Source organism: Eleutherodactylus coqui, chromosome 10 (genome assembly GCF_035609145.1).
Source record: "Eleutherodactylus coqui strain aEleCoq1 chromosome 10, aEleCoq1.hap1, whole genome shotgun sequence".
NCBI classification, from domain to species: domain Eukaryota; kingdom Metazoa; phylum Chordata; class Amphibia; order Anura; family Eleutherodactylidae; genus Eleutherodactylus; species Eleutherodactylus coqui.
The window spans coordinates 15,699,774-15,720,028 of record NC_089846.1 but is presented as its reverse complement, the minus strand read 5'-3'; the positions used below and the strand labels follow the sequence as shown (position 1 = coordinate 15,720,028).

At 45.6% G+C, this 20,255-nt stretch overlaps 1 protein-coding gene across 6 annotated transcripts in view; it reads left to right on the top strand.

Moving 5' to 3' along the window:
- Positions 1-20,255, top strand: part of KCNT1 (potassium sodium-activated channel subfamily T member 1) — a 295,306-nt gene that overhangs the window by 147,902 nt on the left and 127,149 nt on the right. For 4 of the 6 annotated variants that reach the window (XM_066580376.1, XM_066580372.1, XM_066580373.1 and 1 more), the window contains one exon: positions 18,681-18,722. The exons of the other annotated variants lie outside the window; for them this stretch is intronic. In XM_066580376.1, the coding sequence (XP_066436473.1) occupies positions 18,681-18,722 (42 nt within the window). The remainder of the gene's footprint in view (positions 1-18,680; positions 18,723-20,255) is intronic. 6 annotated transcript variants of the gene reach the window in all.

Genomic DNA, 20,255 nt, shown 5'->3' with positions numbered 1-20,255 from the left:
AGAAGAAGAGATCCCGCTCTCCTATCTCTGAGTTGGTTGGTGTAGACTATAAAGTCTCCATACAGTGTACTTAGAGGAGAGCAGGATCTCTTCTCCTCTTTCGCTGAGCTAGTGGGTATAGACTGCTGCTATGATGTCTTCATACACTGTACACTTAGGAGAGCAGGATCTCTTCTGTCTCTAAGCTGATGGATGTAGACGGTTGCTATGATGTCTTCATTCACTGCACAACCGCACACATAGAGAAGGGGTCCTTTGCACTTGATAGTTTGGGGTCCTTTGCACTTGATTGCTGGGGTCCTTTGCACTTGATTGCTGGGGTCCTTTGCACTTGATAGCTCGGGGTCCTTTGCACTTGATAGCTCGGGGTCCTTTGCACTTGATAGCTCGGGGTCCTTTGCACTTGATAGTTTGGGGTCCTTTGCACTTGATTGCTGGGGTCCTTTGCACTTGATAGTTTGGGGTCCTTTGCACTTGATTGCTGGGGTCCTTTGCACTTGATTGCTGGGGTCCTTTGCACTTGATTGCTGGGGTCCTTTGCACTTGATAGCTCGGGGTTCCAGCTGTAGGACAGCTCATTTCCAGGAAAACTCTTCCAACCAAATCAAATAACTCCTGTAACCCCTTTGATCGACCCTGTGATTGCTTAGTTAGAAGCCATAAGTCTTCGGTACACCCTTATGTTTTAGGCTGGTTACATAAAGCCTCATTTTATCGTCAGTGTTCAGGCCACCGCAGCCAGACGCCCCCTCATTACACCCCCTGCAGTTTTACTGCATCAAACTTGTACCTCGGACTGTAAGTCTGGATTCCCGACACAGTCTTCTGCCGTATCAGTATTCAAGCCGCTCCGACCACAGAGATCTGTCATTGATTCATTCTGAAACTTTCTACACAAGCAGAAATGTTTAAAGGGAATTGATTTTCTCCTGGGGAAGTCAGTACAGTACAGGAACCTTCTCATGTATAAAGCCATCACGTGGCTATAACGTCATTTATGGATGTTTCCCATATCTCAGGTGCTTCCACTCCCAATCCAGATCAGATCTTCGGCTTTCCAGACCAATGTCCGGTATAGTTAGTGGCTGCCGGCTCCTCCTGGTGGCCATAGCTCACATTCAGCTCCCCTCCATTGCAGAAGACGTCTGACTTGGAGGGTGCTCGCTCACACCATACTGCTCTCGTAAAGCGCCAGCGCGCACCTAAGTCCTCCTCAGCTAATCTTCCCTGTATCAGACTCCCTCACCCTATGGAGGGTGCCAGAGTTTTGTGGTATTTCGGTCCTGCTTAAGATGCTACGCAAGTGTGTTCCGAGTCTCTGGTTCCTGCCTTCAGTTATTTCTGACTATGTTCCCAGCTCCACTCCTGACCCCAGCTTGTTATCCTTACTACACTTCTCTTCGCTGCCTACCCTGACCTTTAGCGTATTGTATCATGCTGAGCTCGGACAGTCTGACTACTCTCCTGTTCCTCCGCTACCACACCTTGTTCTATAGTAGCATCAGTTGCCACAGTACTGGGACTACTTCCTGAGTAACAGCCTGAGGACCTCGCAGCAAAGCCCACATCCCCAATAGTGGGGTAAAAGGGTAAAGACCTTGGGTTTCACCTCTGGATTTGGCCCTAAATGAAACCAGTGTGTGGCACAGCAGATATACGTCCACTAATCCTGACAATATTTTACGGCAGTCTTGTAAAGATGCGCCAAAGAAGCCGGTCAGCGAATGAGCCTCGCAACGTCACTCATCATAAGCATCCCGATACACTCAAAGCATTTAGAGACTTGTGTACAATTACCCCCAAACACAGGCACAGCTTTCCAAAGGGCATTTAAATGGTTACAATAGAGACGTGCCAAATAGCCACGATGGTGGCCAGAACAAGGGAAGCCCAACCTGGCTAGCTGACACCCCCTACTGGCCTGCATACAATACTGAGCTGGCTACAATGCTCCAAGCCTGAGAAGAGACAAGTGTCGATGAGGCCGTGGGAGTGCAGGGAAGCTAAGGATGCACCTTAATGGTAATTTTGAGGTACTGGGAGGTAGACCTTGTACCTGGCAGCAAGGGGCGCGAAATGTGTGACTTATTGGCTTATTGGCTACCCGATCTCAAGTCATCTGACAGCTCCCAGTCACTGCGTCAGCAGACTAATCACGCCCGTCCTCTCGACCACCACCTCCCCGGCTCCTGACATCACCGCTTGTTGCACTGAAATCACACTTATGTGCAGTGCAGCCCCCTGCCTCGGTCATCTGCTGCGGGTGAGGTTAGTCACGATGCATAGGTGAGCATGCGCCGTGCGGCCCTGGGCTTGCATCTTCCAGCACATGCGCAGTCAAGCAAGCTGCAGTGGAGGTGTATACCTCACTGCACATGCACAACGTGTGTGCGTGATTTCAGCATGACAAGCCAGGGGAGGCATATTTTGTATTTCAGCCGCACTTCAGTTGGGTACACACCCCCCTTTGGAGATGTGCACGAGTGGGCGGCCCGTTAAATAAGCAGCAGCAGGGCCGTAGGAGGGTCGGCAACTAACCCCAAACTGAAACCCTAACCGCTAACCCTAAACCCAAACCCTAACCCCCCCGCGGGTCTCGTGAGGTAGCACTCGTGCACATCTCCAAAGGGGGGGTGTGTACCCAACAACCAATGAGGTCGCTGGAATCGCTCACCGCTACTGAAGTGCGGCTGAAATGCAATATATGCCATGGGGAGGCGGTGGTCAAGAGGAAGGGGCGGGGTTAGTCTGCTGATGCAGGCGCCACCCAGATGACTAGAGACCAAGCATTTACATACAAGGCGCCATAGAATAAAAGCATTAATTTGCGGTGACTTATTCTGCATTTTTAGACAATCCCATGTATTATAGTTATATTACAATTTCTCTGGAGTTTTATATCTTTTTCTGACTTCCTGATTTTTGTTCCCATGATGAGACTTCGGGGAGATCCGTCCTCCCGGCTCCGAGTCACTTCAGTCCTGGCGGCTCTGCATTGTTTAGTATGTAGAGAAATGGCCGTTCTGACAAAAGTGACGGCAATTTAAAATGACCTTCAGTTTACTGCAGGACGGCAATAAAAAATGTATGTTGCTGAGTGGTGTACTACTCATTGTACATCATCATCACTCTGCAGGAGCCTCGCACTCATTGTACATCATCATCACTCCGCAGCAGCCTCACACTCATTATACATCATCATCACTCTACAGCAGCCTCACACTCATTGTACATCATCATCACCCCATAGGAGCCTCACACTCATTATACATCATCATCACTCCGCAGCAGCCTCACACTCATTATACATCATCATCACTCTGCAGGAGCCTCACACTCATTGTACATCATCATCACTCTGCAGGAGCCTCGCACTCATTGTACATCATCATCACTCCGCAGCAGCCTCACACTCATTATACATCATCATCACTCCACAGCAGCCTCACACTCATTGTACATCATCATCACCCCATAGGAGCCTCACACTCATTATACATCATCATCACTCCGCAGCAGCCTCACACTCATTATACATCATCATCACTCTGCAGGAGCCTCACACTCATTGTACATCATCATCACTCTGCAGGAGCCTCGCACTCATTGTATATCATCATCACTCCGCAGCAGCCTCACACTCATTATACATCATCATCACTCCACAGCAGCCTCACACTCATTATACATCATCATCACTCCACAGCAGCCTCACACTCATTGTACATCATCATCACCCCATAGGAGCCTCACACTCATTATACATCATCATCACTCCGCAGCAGCCTCACACTCATTATACATCATCATCACTCCACAGCAGCCTCACGCTCATTGTACATCATCATCACCCCATAGGAGCCTCACACTCATTGTACATCATCATCACTCTGCAGGAGCCTCGCACTCATTGTACATCATCATCACTCCGCAGGAGCGTCACACTCATTGTACATCATCATCACCCCACAGGAGCCTCACACTTAATTGTACATCATCATCACTCCGCAGGAGCCTCACACGCATTATACATCATCATCACTCTGCAGCAGCCTCACACTCATTGTACATCATCATCACTCTGCAGGAGCCTCACACTCATTATACATCATCATCACTCCGCAAGAGCCTCACACTCACTGTACATCATCATCACTCCGCAGGAGCCTCACACTCATTGTACATCATCATCACTCCACAGCAGCCTCACACTCATTATACATTATCATCACTCCGCAGGAGCCTCACACTCATTGTACATCATCATCACCCCATAGGAGCCTCACACTCATTGTACATCATCATCACTCCGCAGCAGCCTCACACTCATTATACATCATCATCACTCCGCAGGAGCCTCACACTCATTGTACATCATCATCACTCCGCAGGAGCCTCACACTCATTAAACATCATCATCACCCTGCAGGAGCCTCACACTCATTGTACATCATCATCACCCTGCAGGAGCCTCACACTCATTGTACATCATCATCACTCCGCAGGAGCCTCACACTCATTAAACATCATCATCACCCTGCAGGAGCCTCACACTCATTGTACATCATCATCACTCCGCAGGAGCCTCACACTCATTAAACATCATCATCACCCTGCAGGAGCCTCACACTCATTATACATCATCATCACCCTGCAGGAGCCTCACACTCATTGTACATCATCATCACTCCGCAGGAGCCTCACACTCATTGTACATCATCATCACTCCGCAGCAGCCTCACACTCATTGTACATCATCATCACTCAGCACTACCCCAAAAATAATCCATAACAGTAGAAATTAAAAAAAATAATAATATATCACCTTAGAAGCACTGTCATTTCGGCGCATCTTCTAGCAGGTCCCCAACACTCTTCTTCAGCTTCTTTACTTGCAAAGAATTGAAAAATCCCCGCCTCCTGAAAGTGCTGCCTCTGATTGGTCACAGGGCTCAGCCAATCAGAGGCAGTGTTTTCAGGAGGTGGGGATTTTTCAATCCCCGGCCTGAAGACAAGCTGAAGAAGAGTGTTGGGGACCTGCTAGAAGACACACCGGAGATGACAACGCTTCTAAGGTGATGTATTTTTATTTTTTTTTTCTACGATTATGGATTATTTTTGGGTTAGGGTTTATATTTCAAGTCCCACAGCAGTGGCAGAGGATCGCAATCATCTCCTATTGATTTCAATGGGACTGCCGCTGCTGCCACTGGCCCCATTGGAATCAATGGGAGAAGATCACTATCTCCCGCCGTGGCTGCGACAGCCACAGCAAGAGATTCCTCCAGCCTTGCTGGGATGGGAGGCCTCACATCTAGGGCTTCAGAAGGATTCCGACGGCGATATTGGGGCGTCAATCACATCCCGATATCGCTCTCGCCGGTGTGAGGTAGCCCTGAAGCCCCGTATACACTACACGTTAGATCGAGCGGTTTGCGCCATAATTGTGCCGTGTGAACGCAGGCAGAGAAAGACTGATCCGTGGTAAATCGCTGGCTAGATCTTGCATGCAAACCATAAAATCATTCTTGGTCCGCCGCTGCATCGTTCTACGTAACCGGCCCATCATTACTGTGAATGGAGGAAGGCGGCCATTCACCGCCCGGCCGATCCCCGGCCCGCTCCGCCTCATTCACTGCACAAAAGCGATTGTTGCTGGGACGCTGAAGAGTCCAACCGTCGTCCTGCTTATAAGGGCCTTTACAGTCCTGGGGAGTCAAATCAACTCATTAGATTAAAACCATAATGTGATTCTTCAATGGAATCTGGCCTGCTTGCTGATGGTTTCCAGGTAGATGCAGATCTTCTACACTGAATAGACTGAAAACAACAAAAAGCAATGCAGATCTATTACAAAGATGCCGGATTTTACATTTGGCCGGTCAGCCTGCGTTGGGCTGAGTGAACAGGCCGCAGGACAGACAGGACGCTCCATTACTGAATCACTGTGACTTCCGTTATAAAGTGCCGCTCGGGGCCGTGTGGTTCTCCCGCAGACGTCCTTCTATGTGACGAGTCCCTAGAGATCTCAGTATAGTCATAAACAAAGGTTTGTCTTCTTAAAGGAGAATTCCGTCTTATCCTCTAACATGTCGCATACAGACGGCGGCCATGAGGGACAGGCAGATCCGCGCTCATAGCGCCTGTCTATGCAGCATATTAGGGGATGATTTGGGTGCATTTTATCCTTGAAAGGGATTCTTCACCCTTTTTCTTATTGATGACTTAATCTCCAGATAGGCCATCAATGAAAGATCAGTGACAGTCTGACACCTCCACCGATCAGCTGCTTCCTGGAGCCACTGCACGTCAAAACTAGCACAGCTCTGTACTCCGTGCAGTGGTCCGAAACTGTACTGCAGGGTGAGTCCCATTGAAGTGAGTGGGGAGACAGCTGAAGTGAGATCGGCAGCGCACCTCTACTCTATTAACTTCAATGGCCCCGCAAGAGATAGCCAAGCGCTGGAACTCCGCTGTCTCTGGCGGTCCCTTGAAGTGAATGGAGCAGAGTTGCGCATCTGTGACTGCCATTGCCCTCACCTCAAGCGTGCTGGAGATCTATTCTAGACATCAGTGAGGGCCCAACCTTCGGGATCAGTAACCATTGGGATCCTTAAACTTAAATTTTCAAAATATTAAAGAAGCACTAACTGTTCAGACAACTTCCCCTCATCTACTAGCTTGTTTTAGTCTCATCATTTCTGTAATATACGTGCATAAAAGATGTTGAAGCGGCTGCCACTAGGGGTCTCCCTTCCAGCTTCTCTGCAATCCACTGTCTGTTGTTAGGTACAGAGCTTCTGTAGTAACAAGTACAGAGGGACGTTTCCTTAGCAACAGAGGTGGGGAACTGTTTTCACGGGCGGCTCCTATGCACCCAAAAAAACAAAACCATCAAGTAGCTATAGCAATGGATTAAAAAAGACGATTTTTTGAAATTGGGGAAGAGAGACCAAAAATAACAATAAAAAAGAGGGCCATGTCATCCCTTCCATCCTGTGATCACGATCAATGCATGTAAGTGAGTGTCCGGGAGGGAGCTCCCTCTGTCACCCATCAGCACCCCGAGTCTGAGGCTAATAGGCTGATGTCATAGGCATAGTGCACTGCCTAGAAGTAATGCAGTGCATTGCCTGTAAGCTGCCTAAAAGTAATGCAGTGCACTATCCTACCAATCAAACAATTGATTGAAGTCCATGAAGCGACTAAAAAATGGTGTCAAAAAAGGTCAATAAAATGCAATTAAAAAATACAGTGTAAATTTTTTTTTTAATTTCCCCACAAAACACTTTTTAAATTAAAAAAAAGAAAACTATAAACACATAATAGGTATCGCTGCGCTCCTAACGATCTGATCAATAAAAATAATTTGGTCGTTTATCCCGCATGGTGAACAATGTAAAAAAATCATTTTTAAAAAATGTCAGAATTGCTATTTTTCGTCCTAGGAAAAAATGCAATAAAAACTGGTATGTACCCTAAAATGGCCTCACATTTCCGCCCGTGGATAAATAAATACGTTCTGGATCTTGGAATGCGGCGATGAAAAATCCATTTAAAACGTCATAAAGTAGTATTACGGTAACTATATTGATTTGCAGAAAGAATGGAAAGGCTCAATGTCCAACACTCTGAATGCTGGGAAAATAAAACAATTCGAGAATTTCTGTTTTTGGCGACTTCTTAATAACAAGTGAACAAAAAGTCATCTGTAGCCCAAATTGGTTCCAATTACAGGTTATCCTTCAAACAGTAAGTCCTCATACAGCTCTGTAGATGAAGAGATGAACCGTCCCGCTCCTGTAATGCGGCGCAGAGAAACTGTTTATTTTTAAGGTCTTTTTAGTGTTAATTCCAACGGACAACATTCTGATGCGTTTCAGAAGGCGGAAATCCGCTGCGTTATCCCGCAGCTATTAGGTTAAAGGAAGTGTAACAGATAAATGTAAGGTTCTGCACATGGGTAGAGGAAATACATGTCACCATAACACACTAAATGGGAAACCACTGGGGACACCGACATGGGAAAGGGCTTGGGGATTTTAGTTAACTGTAAGCTCAACTGGAGCGACCAGTGTCAGGCAGCTGCTGCCAAGGCAAATAGGATCATGGGGGGCATCAAAAGAGGTCTAGGGGCACATGATGAGAACATTGTTCCTCCTCTTTACAAGGCACTGGTCAGACCACACATGGAATGTTGTGGACAGTTTTGGGCATTGGCACTCAAGAAGGACATATCATAGCTTGAGCGGGTACAAAGATGGCAACTAAAGTAATAAATGGAACGCGCGGACTACAATACCCAGAGAGGTCATCAAAATTGGGGTTATTTAGTTTAGAAAAAAGACAGCTGAGGGGCGACCTAATAACTATGTATGAATATATCAGGGGACAATACAGAGATCTCTCCCATCATCTATTATACCCAGGACTGTAACAAGGGGGCGCTCTAATAACTATGTATAGATATATCAGAGGTCAGTAAAGAGATCTCTCCCATCACCTATTATACCCAGGACTGTAACAAGCGGGCGCTCTAATAACTATGTATAGATATATCAGAGGTCAGTAAAGAGATCTCTCCCATCATCTATTATACCCAGGACTGTAACAAGGGGGCGCTCTAATAACTATGAATAAATATATCAGGGGACAATACAGAGATCTCTCCCATCATCTATTATACCCAGGACTGTAACAAGGGGGCGCTCTAATACCTATGTATAAATATATCAGGGGACAATACAGAGATCTCTCCCATCATCTATTATACCCAGGACTGTAACAAGGGGGCGCTCTCTACATGGAAAGAAGGTTTCTACACCAACAAAAAAGGGGGTTCTTTACTGTAAAAGCAGTGAGACTGTGGAACTCTCCGCCTGAGGACGTGGTGATGGCAATTTCATTAGGTGTTTATAAGGAGCCTGGATACCTTTCTTGAACGATACAATATTATGATATAATCGTTAATAACTTCAGACGGGTCGGTGATCCGGGGATTATTCCGATTACCAGATTTGAGTTGGAAAGGAATTTTTTTCCCCTTAAATGAGGAAAATTGGCTTCTACTTCTTTAGTTGTTGTTTTTTTTTTTTGCCTTCCTCTGGATCAACATTGGGGGGTAATAGGCTGAACTGGATGGACGGATGTTGTTTTTCAGCCTAACATACTATGTTTCCTTGGTTGCCATTGTCAACCCCCTCCCACCCCCAAGAAACATGGCAGCTCGGGCCGTGACTCCTCACAGGACTGCGTATTGTGGCGGACGCCAGAGAACATTTGCAGTGACGCACATCACCCTGCGTGAAGCTTTTCTAATTAAACCTCTTATTTTCACCCGTTATGGTGTAGAATTATGATATTTATTGTCCGGCACAATGACAGGATCCTTTCCCATACGTTCGGGCAGCACTTTCTGACGTCAGGAGCTGTCATCTACATTGAAAGCCCTCATAATTACAGCTGTGTGCGGGGGCAGAGTTCTAACCAGGTGCTCGTCGCCATATTATTCTGTTACCCCGCCACATCCATCACACGCCTGACAGCAAGTTATTAGAATAATCATGCAGGTAGAGAACTGCAGGTGACCTGCTGGGCGAAGTGACGCACTACAGTGACACCGGACGTCTGCACTGCGCATTCAGGTTTATTACATACCTGTACATACCATATATACACTATTGGAATCTGTCCTATTAAACTCCATTCTGCCATCCGGCTATCTATCTATCTATCTATCTATCTATCTATCTATCTATCTATCTATCTATCTATCTGTCTATCTATCTCATATCTATCTATCTCATATCCATCTATCTAATATCTATATATCTCTTTATACCATATCCATCTGTCTATTGATCTATCACATATCTATCTAATATCTATATATCCATCTATCTAATATCTATATATCTCTTTATCCCATATCCATCTGTCTATCAATCTATCTCATATCTATCTATCTCTCTCATATTTATCTCTCTATCTCATATCCATCTATCGCTCTCTTATATCTATCTATCTATCTCATATCTATCTATCTATCTATCTATCTCATGTCTATCGATCTATCTCATATCAATCTATCTCATATCAATCTATCTCATATCTATCTATCTCTCTCATATTTATCTCTCTATCTCATATCCATCTATCGCTCTCTTATATCTATCTCTCTATCTCATATCTATCTATCTATCTCATGTCTATCTATCTATCTCATGTCTATCGATCTATCTCATATCTATCTGTCTCATATCTATCTATCTTCTATCTCCTATTTAGCTCTCTATCTCATATCCATCTATCGCTCCATCTAATATCTATCTCCTATCTATCTATCTCATATCCATCTATCGCTCCATCTATCTATCTAATATCTATCTCCTATCTATCTATTTATCTCATATCTAACTCTCTCTCTCTCCTATCTCTCTCCTATCTATCTATCTATTTATCTATCTATCGATCCCATATCTATCTTTCTATTTAATATCTATCTATATATCTCATATCTACCAATCTCATATCTATCTATCTCATATCTATCTATATATCTCATATCTATCTATCTATCAATCGCATGTCTATCTCATATCTGTCAATTTCATATCGATCTATCTATTAGAAATGAGCGAGTATACTCGCTAAAGGCAATTGCTCAAGCTAGCTTTGCCTTTAGCGAGTATCTCCCTGCTCAAGACGGAAGGTTCGGGTACCGGCGCGGGGGAGCGGTGAGTAGCGGCAGTCAGCAGGAGGGAGCGGGGGAAAGAGAGAGATCTCCGCTCCATTCTGCCCCGCTCTCCCCCGCAGCTCCCTGCCCGCCGCCGGCACCTGAACCTTCCGTCTTGAGCGGGCAGGTACTCGCTAAAGGCAATGCTCGCTCAAGCAATTGCCTTTAGCGAGTATACTCGCTCATCTCTATCTATCTCTCTATCTACCTTATATCTATCTATTTCTCTCATATCTCCCTCTCTATCTCTTATATCTATCTCCTGTCTATATCTATCTATCTATCTCTTTATCCCATAGCCATCTATCTGTTGATCTATTTCATATCCATCTATCTCATATCTATCTATCTCTCTTTATCCCATATCCATCTATCGATCTATCTTTTTCCTATCTAATATCTATCTGTCTCATATCTATCTATCTTCTATCTCCTATTTAGCTCTCTATCTCATATCAATCTATTGCTCTATCTATCTCTCTATCTATCTCTCTTATATCTATCTATCTCATATCTATCTCATGTATATCTCTCTTTCATATCTATCTCCCTCATATTTATCTCATATCTATCTATATATCTTACTCATATCTATCTCTCTATCTCTCTCCTATCTATCTACCAATCTCATATCTATCTCTATCTCTCATATCTATCTATCTAATATCTATTTCCTATCTCTCTCATATCTATCTCTCTCTACCTCATATCTATCTATCTATCTCATATCTATCTCTCTCTACCTCATATCTATCTCTCTCTCATATATATCTCTCTCTCATATCTATGTACCTCATATCTATCTATCTAATATCTATCTCTCTCATATATATCTATCTCATATCTATCTATCTATCTATCTATCTAATATCTATCTCTCTCATATCTATCTATCTCCTATCTATCTCATATCTATCTATCTATCTCTCTCATATCTATCTATCTCATATCTATCTATCTCCTATCTACCTCTTCTCTCTCAAATCTATCTATCTATCTCATATCTATTTATCGGTGCATTTACACTGAAAGATGATCGCTCAAACGACAGTTTTGAGCGATGATCTTTGCATAACTCTTAAGTAGCTAATTAGCTACTTAAAGAGTTAAGTGCAGGCGGAGCGGTACACCGCTGATAGCTCTGAGAACACGTAAGATTGCCGTGTATTATGCATGCGGTAATTTGCAGGCAATCAAATACATTTAGCTCATATTTGCGTGTAGGAATTGCGTAATACGCAAGCGCAAAATACGCAGACTTATCTATTTTGCAACGTATACTGCGCTAGACAGTCCATTTTTCTCTATTGGCATGTAATCACCGTCACCTATACGTCATTACATAGTGTATGAGTGGCGTATATACGCCCCATTGTGAAGCGACAGCACAGGAAGTTTAAACAAAAAAATAGGAAGACTGCGTATGACGGCGCACGTGAGATATGCCGCCATGTGCGGTACAACTTAGCTGCCATACGCAGCGATAGGTCGGCTCAGCAGCAGTTCCACAGCGGTAAAACGTTACATGACTCACACAGTGTTTTACGCATATGGTCTTGTAAACCCAGGACTAAGGCAGCATTACTACTGATGGAAGCATAAGGGGCATTATTACTGATGGGGGTATATGGGGGCATTATTACTGATGGGGGCGATATTACTGTTAGGAGAGTAAGGGGCATTATTACTGATGGGTGTATATGGGGGCATTATTACTGATGGGGGTATATGGTGACATTATTACCGATGGGGGTATATGGGGGCAATAGTACTGTTAGGGGCATAAGGGGCATTATTACAGATGGGGGTATATGGGGGCAATAGTACTGTTAGGGGCATAAGGGGCATTATTACTGATGGGAACATAAGGGGCATTATTACAGATGGGGGTATATGGGGGCAGTATTACTGATTGGAGCGTAAGGGGCATTATTACTGATGGGAGCATAAGGAGGCATTATTACTGATGGGGGTATATGGGGGCATCATTATTGTTAGGAGAATAAGGGGCTTTATTACTGGTGGGAGCATTATTACAGGAGGGGCATAAGGGGGCATTATTACTAATGGGGTTATATGGTGATATTATTACCGATGGAAGCATTATTACTTCAGCCTCTTTGCACAGTATGCATCTGTCCCAATCTCCTCCTCGTGGCAATGTCATCATCACTTCCAAGATAGTGAATTTTAAGACATCTGGATTATCTCCTCTGTCTCACAGTTGCAAAAAGTTTGTATGTAAAAAGCCCGATTGGGGACGTGATTAATAAGTTTGTGGAATAAAGGGGCAGGTAATACACCTACCACACTTATACATGCCCAGAGGTTTACCACCCAACCAACTAGTCACCTATCAGGGGGGGCTGATGGTGGCTATGGACCAATCTATCTCTAAGCAATCTGCCTTTGTGGAAAGTCCATAGTCAAAATCATCCAAAATCTATTAATAATGCCCAAAGCCTGTTTGGTTCTATCATCATAAGTTGTAATTAGTCCTAAGGGCTTTTCCTCTGGGTCATCAGAGTGGACTGATCAAGGCTCAATGCATCACGGCACCATGAAGACCCCCTCACTGGGGTAGACCCTATTCATAAAACGATCTTTCACATCACAGTCCTGCTGCCTGCATGGATCCATAGTTGAGCAGTTACACCGAATGCGTAAATACTGCCCCTTTGGTATCTCTCTTCTCAAGGATCATGGATGACTATTCCGTCTGAGAAGAGTAGTAGAAGAGGTAGGATTAGGATTAGTTTTGGTAGTCAAACCCCCTTGACCATATTGTCCAATAAATAAATCCAAAAGTGTCAATTTGTCAGAGTGGATCTCACTACTGATCGCTTGCTTAGGTTGCGATTAAGATATGACATGAACGTCTCAAACGATTGTATGGTCCCACCCCAAAGAAGAAATACGTCATCAAAGCATCCCCAATAAAACGTATGTCATGTCCACTATGCTGTATCCCTGACAAATAAGTTATCCTCCCAGCAGCCCAAGGACTAATCAGCATACATGGGGGCACAGGGGCTCCCATCGCAGTGCCCCTCAGCTGGTGGAGGAGGGTGGTACCAATTAAAAAGACATTATTGTGACGAATGACCTATAACAGATCAACAACAGAATTATACTGTGAGGGGTAGTGAGTGCCCCTAGTCTGCAGGAAGCATCTAACCACCCGACCCCAGACCATGCGGAGTGTTGCTGTACAATGCCAATCATCCACTGATATTCCATCAAGTTTGGGTAAATCAGGGGGATCACGTAAGTAAGAAGGTGAGGCCAATCCTATCTACATGAATGCTGACAGTCCAGGTGATAGAATTCACCCCTGATGCATTTGGTCTCCCCTTCAACTTCTGGAGACTCTTATGCACCTATATAGCACATATAGCACACAGCTCCACCTACCACCCCAGTTAGCAATGCATAAAAGGTGGGTATTTGTGGGCAACTGGGCATCAGAAAATCAAATTCTGTATTCTAGGGCTGCCAAGAATATATATTCTTCAGACCCGTAATCAGCTCCTCGGTGGGGGTTTCTTTAAAAATGTAACAATCTTTGTTCTATATTACACCCTGACACCGGGATACATTCTGTTTATGATCAGGGGCAACAATGTTGCCACCCGTATCGGAGGGTTTAGTAATACTGGATGTATCCTTTTAAGGCAGCGTTCTCCTCCCGGCTCAAATTGTTACTAAACTCAGCATCCCGCCGTCCCATTGTGTCCAACTCATCACTAAGCATCTGGGGAAATATATTGGGTATATTTATGGGAGGGAGCAGCACGCGTTATGATGTATGTGTCATGGTTATATGCGCACACCGTGACGCCATTCGCAGATGGCTCAATGTTTTGCATCTGTGATTGGCTAGTTGGGGCGATAGGGGGAGCTGTGTGCTGGATAGACTCAGTATTCCTTTGACAGGTTAGTATCTATGATCCTGATGTCCACATCGGTGGCGGATAGCGGTTGTATCTGCTCTGCTTTTCCCTCCATACTATGAATATGCCCTGATGCCCCCATCAACTACCTTAATGGGAGAACCGTGTTGGGTTTGGATGCGGAGCTGATCTTGCGGCTTTGTAGGGTTACAGCAGGGTTAGCCTCTGTGGAGTGGGGGCGCTCTTGTCAGGTCGATTGCCCCACAGGTAGGTAGGGGGATCGTAGGGTCTTATACATACAGGAATGGTGTGTTATCGCCTCTTTGGTTGACAATCCTGGGGAAACCCTCCATGTAAGCCGTATCACTGACATCAGAGTTTAAACAAACCGTAAATACCGTAGTAATACTTGCTGTATAACCCCTGACCCTAAGGCCGCTCTCACACCGGGCACTTTTTACCGCAATTAGCGCAGCATCCCAAGCACCGTGCTAATCGTGGTACAACACACACATTAATTTCAATTGGGCCTCACAGACCTGCGTTACAATTTTCGATATTTTTTTGCATTTTCACTTTTTTCAATGCACCTGATCACCCACCGCAGTGATGGCGTGCGCTAATAAGTGCTGTCAAATGCTGTGCCATGCATTCAAAACCGCCACTCGAAATCACGGTTTCAAGTGGCATTCACCCGAACACATGTGTGTGCGTGGCCTAAGAGGACAGACAGATTTGGGGGTTTTGTTATTATTTTGTGTGTATATTGTGGCTAGTAATGTTTTTAAATGGTTCTAAAGAAAATATAGATTTTTAAAGGGGTATTATTACTGCTGGGGGCATAAAAGGCATAATTAGTATTATTCCCCTAAACCAAACCCTCTTGATTCCGCCTGGTACTATTGTCTATTAGTATAGCATCCCTCCCTGCTCCTGTTTCGGGCCGCAGTCTCCGCTGTGTTTTCGGGTCTCTTTTCATAAGTTTATCTTCAGTTTGTGATGTAAAATAAGTTTAGGACTCCCTGAATCCCCCGGTTATGGAGGAAGGGTTGTTAGCTGTAATAGGAATGTTTCCTTGTTTAAGTAGCAGGTTTTTAACCCCACGTATGCCTATAAACTGTTGATATGAATTACTGTCAGTAGTGCCCTCCTCCTTGGCTACTACCCTATTTCCCTGAAAATAAGACATATCATGATTTTCCAGAATTTTTGAGGATGCAAAATGATTTTTCAGGCTTTTTGAGGATGCTTGAAATATAAGCCCTACTCCAAAATTAAGCCCTGCTAACAGTTAATTAAAAAGTCAATTTAAATAGTGTCCAGGCAGCTATACATGTAAAAAAGTTAAACCTTTTTGAACAAAAATTAATATAAGACACTGTCTTATTTTCGGGCGATTAACGGTAATACTGGTAAACCATGCTGGGTGCAGTATTCTTCCTCGTGTGACCTGCGGCTGGTCCAGCCCTGGATGCCCCATAGTCTACTGCTCAGGCTCCATGTCTTCCTGTATTCCCTTGTTAGCAGTCACTACGGCAGGAAGACATCGGACACTGCGGGCGCTTCCCCTCCAAGACCTAATCTGTGGAACTCGAGACACTGGAAGTATTTCTAGGGTAGATCTGGTCTTCCTTCCGATAGGGTCCTCTGATTATCATCGATCTCCAGACATTACAGTTCCTTCCGTCTGCCAGAATCCTTTCTACTAATGAGAACACAATTCTCACCTCCTGGCTGTTGTTAATGGCTGAGTTAAATATCTAGAAGCTACAAGACCCTGGAGGACAGAAAACAAAGACATGAAGGCATCAAAAGGCCTTCAGCTAGTTGGATCAGGAACATGAATGGGGAACGTCAATTAGTTCTTACCAATAATTCAGTTACATTCTCCCTCTCATCGTTTGGCCTTAGAAATTCAGAAGACAAGAAGTAAGACTTGAACCACCTTCACACTAATGTATTACAATCCCATTTATGGCAGTGTGTCCCGACCTGAACGTGGGGTTTGCTGACCTGAACTAGTAAAAGAGGGGTGAGCGGAGCGACCCCTTGCTGACCACAGCATTAGGCTTCGCTCCCCGTCGGACAAGTCAGGTGGAGACACAGAAGACCGTCCCCGTACCAGGGAGGAGACACACGGCGGTGCAGGTAGGGTTGTCACCTTTGTCAAAAGTAAAAAGGGGTGTGGCTTATCACAACATATGGTTGTACCACCGTTATCATAGTGACCGCAACTACTAATTGTGCTTCCCCCTTAATGGCAAAATAATAATGTCCTCAGTAGTGACCATAACAGTAACATCGCCCCCAGTAGTGGTCCCAATAGTAACCGCCCCAGTACTGGCCATAATAGTAACATCACCCCCAGTAGTGGTCCCAATAATATAATCATCCTCTGTAGTGGCCATAATAGTAACATCACCCTCAGTAGTGGACCCAATAGTAACAGCGTCCTCAGTATTGGTCCCAATAGCAACAGCGCCCCCCAATAGTGGTACCAATAGTAACAGCACCCCAGTAGTTGCCATAATAGTAACATCACCCCCAGTAGTGGTCCCAATAATAACAGTGCCCCCCGTAGTTGCCATAATAGTAACAGCACCCCCAGTAGTGTCCCCAATAGTAACAGAGCTCTCAGTAGTGGTCCCAATAATTCTCTTCGCCCCCAGTAGTCGGCTAAATAGTAACAGCACCCTCAGCAGTGGCCATAATAGTAACATTGCCATCAGCAGTGACCCCAGTTATAATAGGGCCCCCCATCCTGAACCTCCAGCTGGGCAGCAACTGCACATTACCAAGTACTTCACTCACTCTCTCTCTCTCTAGCTCCCGTTCGGCTGGCAGATGCCGGGAGGGTCAGCGGTAACCGCCTCTGAATATAGCAGCGCCGATGAACGGGAGCTAGAGAGCGAGAAAATGAGGGAAATACTTGATAATTGGGGGCTGCTGTCTGGCTGGGGATACTCTCAGACAGCAATTATTTTTTACCAGACAGTAAAATAGTAAATACCCGCACCGGCCTTTCGATTTAATCACCAGCGTGGCAAGGGACCAGTTGTACACCAGAGGAGATGGGCGCTGTGGGGCAGCGGGCTAAGGAGGTGCTCAGAGCGCTGGTAGTGCTGGGGGCCCCCATACATATCAGATATCGGTCAGTCCCAGTGGATTCAGCAGATATGGTTAAAACACATCTAAGACTATGTTCATATCCACACATGAAAACCCGTCCAGACCCTCCAGCGGAGATGCGGCACAAAACGCCGAACAAGATGGCTCAGCATGCTGCACTATGTTGTCTGGTAAAATACCAGTGGGCATGCTGGGAGACGGACAGACCCTATTATAGTGAATGGGGTCTGTCTGGCGCCGTTCAGGTATATATCAAAATATGTGCACTTCAGCTTTTTCTGTTTGGCTTCAAGGACAAATCATTGCAAAGACCCACACTGTGCCCGGAAAGGACTGATTGCCACCCGCTTTAGTGGTGACTTTGTACTGTTTGTGCCCCAGTTATTGCCACCTCCTGTATAAGTGATGCCTGCTGGGAGCGTATATGTCCTGTATACAAAGCGCTATATTGGCTGACCGTCCTGGGATGTGGAATAATGATGCTTTGCAATGCTGACTGATGGCGGCTGCCTTGCATGCTCTGGAACCGCAGTCTGCATGCCGCCCGCCGCACCGATTGTGGCAGCCTGCATTAGTTGCACAAGCGAAGATTCCAACAGGCTAGAAAGGAAACTGGTGGCAAGTTCTGAACCTGCATGGCACAAATACGTCTTTAGGGAGTCATTCAGGTCTTTCTGTTTCTAGAGGTGGCCACCATTACTGAACCTCATGGTGGAGCTCGGATCCGCACGTCTGCCCCGTGTACGGTGATGTTCCCCTCGCTCTCAGACTATCACTGCATGGCAGAATTGCTCTATGGGAGTGCGGGAAGTTGGGCGATCACTCCGAATGTTTGCACAGTTCTCCGCAGAGCTCTCGGCACCAGTAACTGATGACGAATGTGTGATGGTCTTGCTGTTTTCTCTCCCTGCTCTGTGCTGTAGGAACAATACAGAAGAATTCAGTCTTGACCGCTCCTATTCACAGTGAGTTATCTGCATGGCATGACTTCCGAATGATCATTCACCTGCAATGGAATGGGGGTGCAATACACAAATCACTGGTTAAAGGGGTTGTCCTATAAAAAGAGCTTATCCCCTAGCTACAAGTTGGACCCCCACCAATCACAAGGACAGGGGTCGCTAGTGTCCCCAAATGAATGGCGCGATGGTCATGCATACTGTCACTCCATTCATTTCAGTGAGACTGCTGGCTAAGTACAAGCGCTCTGTGATCCCATTGAAATAAATGCAACTGTAATGCATACACAGACCCCGGGCCTCATGATTGGTGGGCTCCAACCTGTAGACAAAAAATAAGTTATTTTCACGGGAAAATCCCTTTAATGGGGATATGAGATGAGAAAACATAGCTACTTTATTTCAGAAACAGCGCCACTCTGTTTAGTGGTCTTGTTTGGTATTTCAGCTCAGCTCCATTGAAATGATGTAATATCACTTACAGCCCATGGAAAGAAGTGGCGCTGTTTCTGGTAGAAAGCAGACATGTTTTTCTAATCTCATGCAAACAGGGTGCCCTCACTTACGGTTCACCCACTCTTCCAGCAGTATATTAGAAAGTTGTACCTCACCCAACTGCATTGTTTTATGAAAGTGGAAATCTCATTTAGTCTTATTTACACCCCCGATAGCAAGTTGTGTCCCGGATCCTTCAGCACACCTCCCACTGGACAGCACACAGACACCCCATCCATGTGCCGTCCGATGTGCGGGACATCCCACATTACATGTACCCTTCTCTTCTGGGAATCGGACAAGAATAGGACATGCAGTGATTTTTCAAATCGGACGATTAGGGCTCTTTCCCACGAGCGTAGGCATTTTTACGTGCGCTCGCCGGCACCGTAAAAACACGTGAACAGGCGCACAAATCTAACGTTTGTGCACCCATTCAGACAGCACGGGTCCAGTGCATATTGCCTCCCCTTCCCTCCCCCTCGCCGACTCACCTCCTTTCTCCTTCCCTCCACCTGTTTGCAATTGGAGTGGACGGGGTAGGCGAAGCTAAGCACCAGCCCTTCCCGCCCCTTTCTGCAGCCTGCAATGGAAGGCAGCAGAGTGGGGTAAAGTGTAGCCCCGCCCCCTCCCACTGCAAACAGTCGGAGGGGAGGAGAGAGGAAGAAAGAAAAAGGAGGGAGTTTAGCAGTCACGCTGCTAAACTCCCTCCCCCTCCCTTCTCCGGCCGCTGTCATTCGCTCCCATAGGAGTCTATGCAGCCGCTGCTGTATTCCAGGCACACAGATAGTTCCAGGACTATCCTTACTGCCCGGTGTAAAGGCGCACAGCGCTATATTTGCCGGCCGGGCACTTTTACGCCGCAGAATATGTCTGTGTGATCTACTGCATTGGAATCCAATGCATCGGATTGTAGTGTATAACGGCAGGCCGTGAAAATGGCGGTCGATATACGCTTGTGTGAATAAACTCTTAGAATGAGGGGAAAAAAAATCGCTCATGAATGAACCTATTCAAATAAATGGCTTTCCCTGCGAGTGTCAG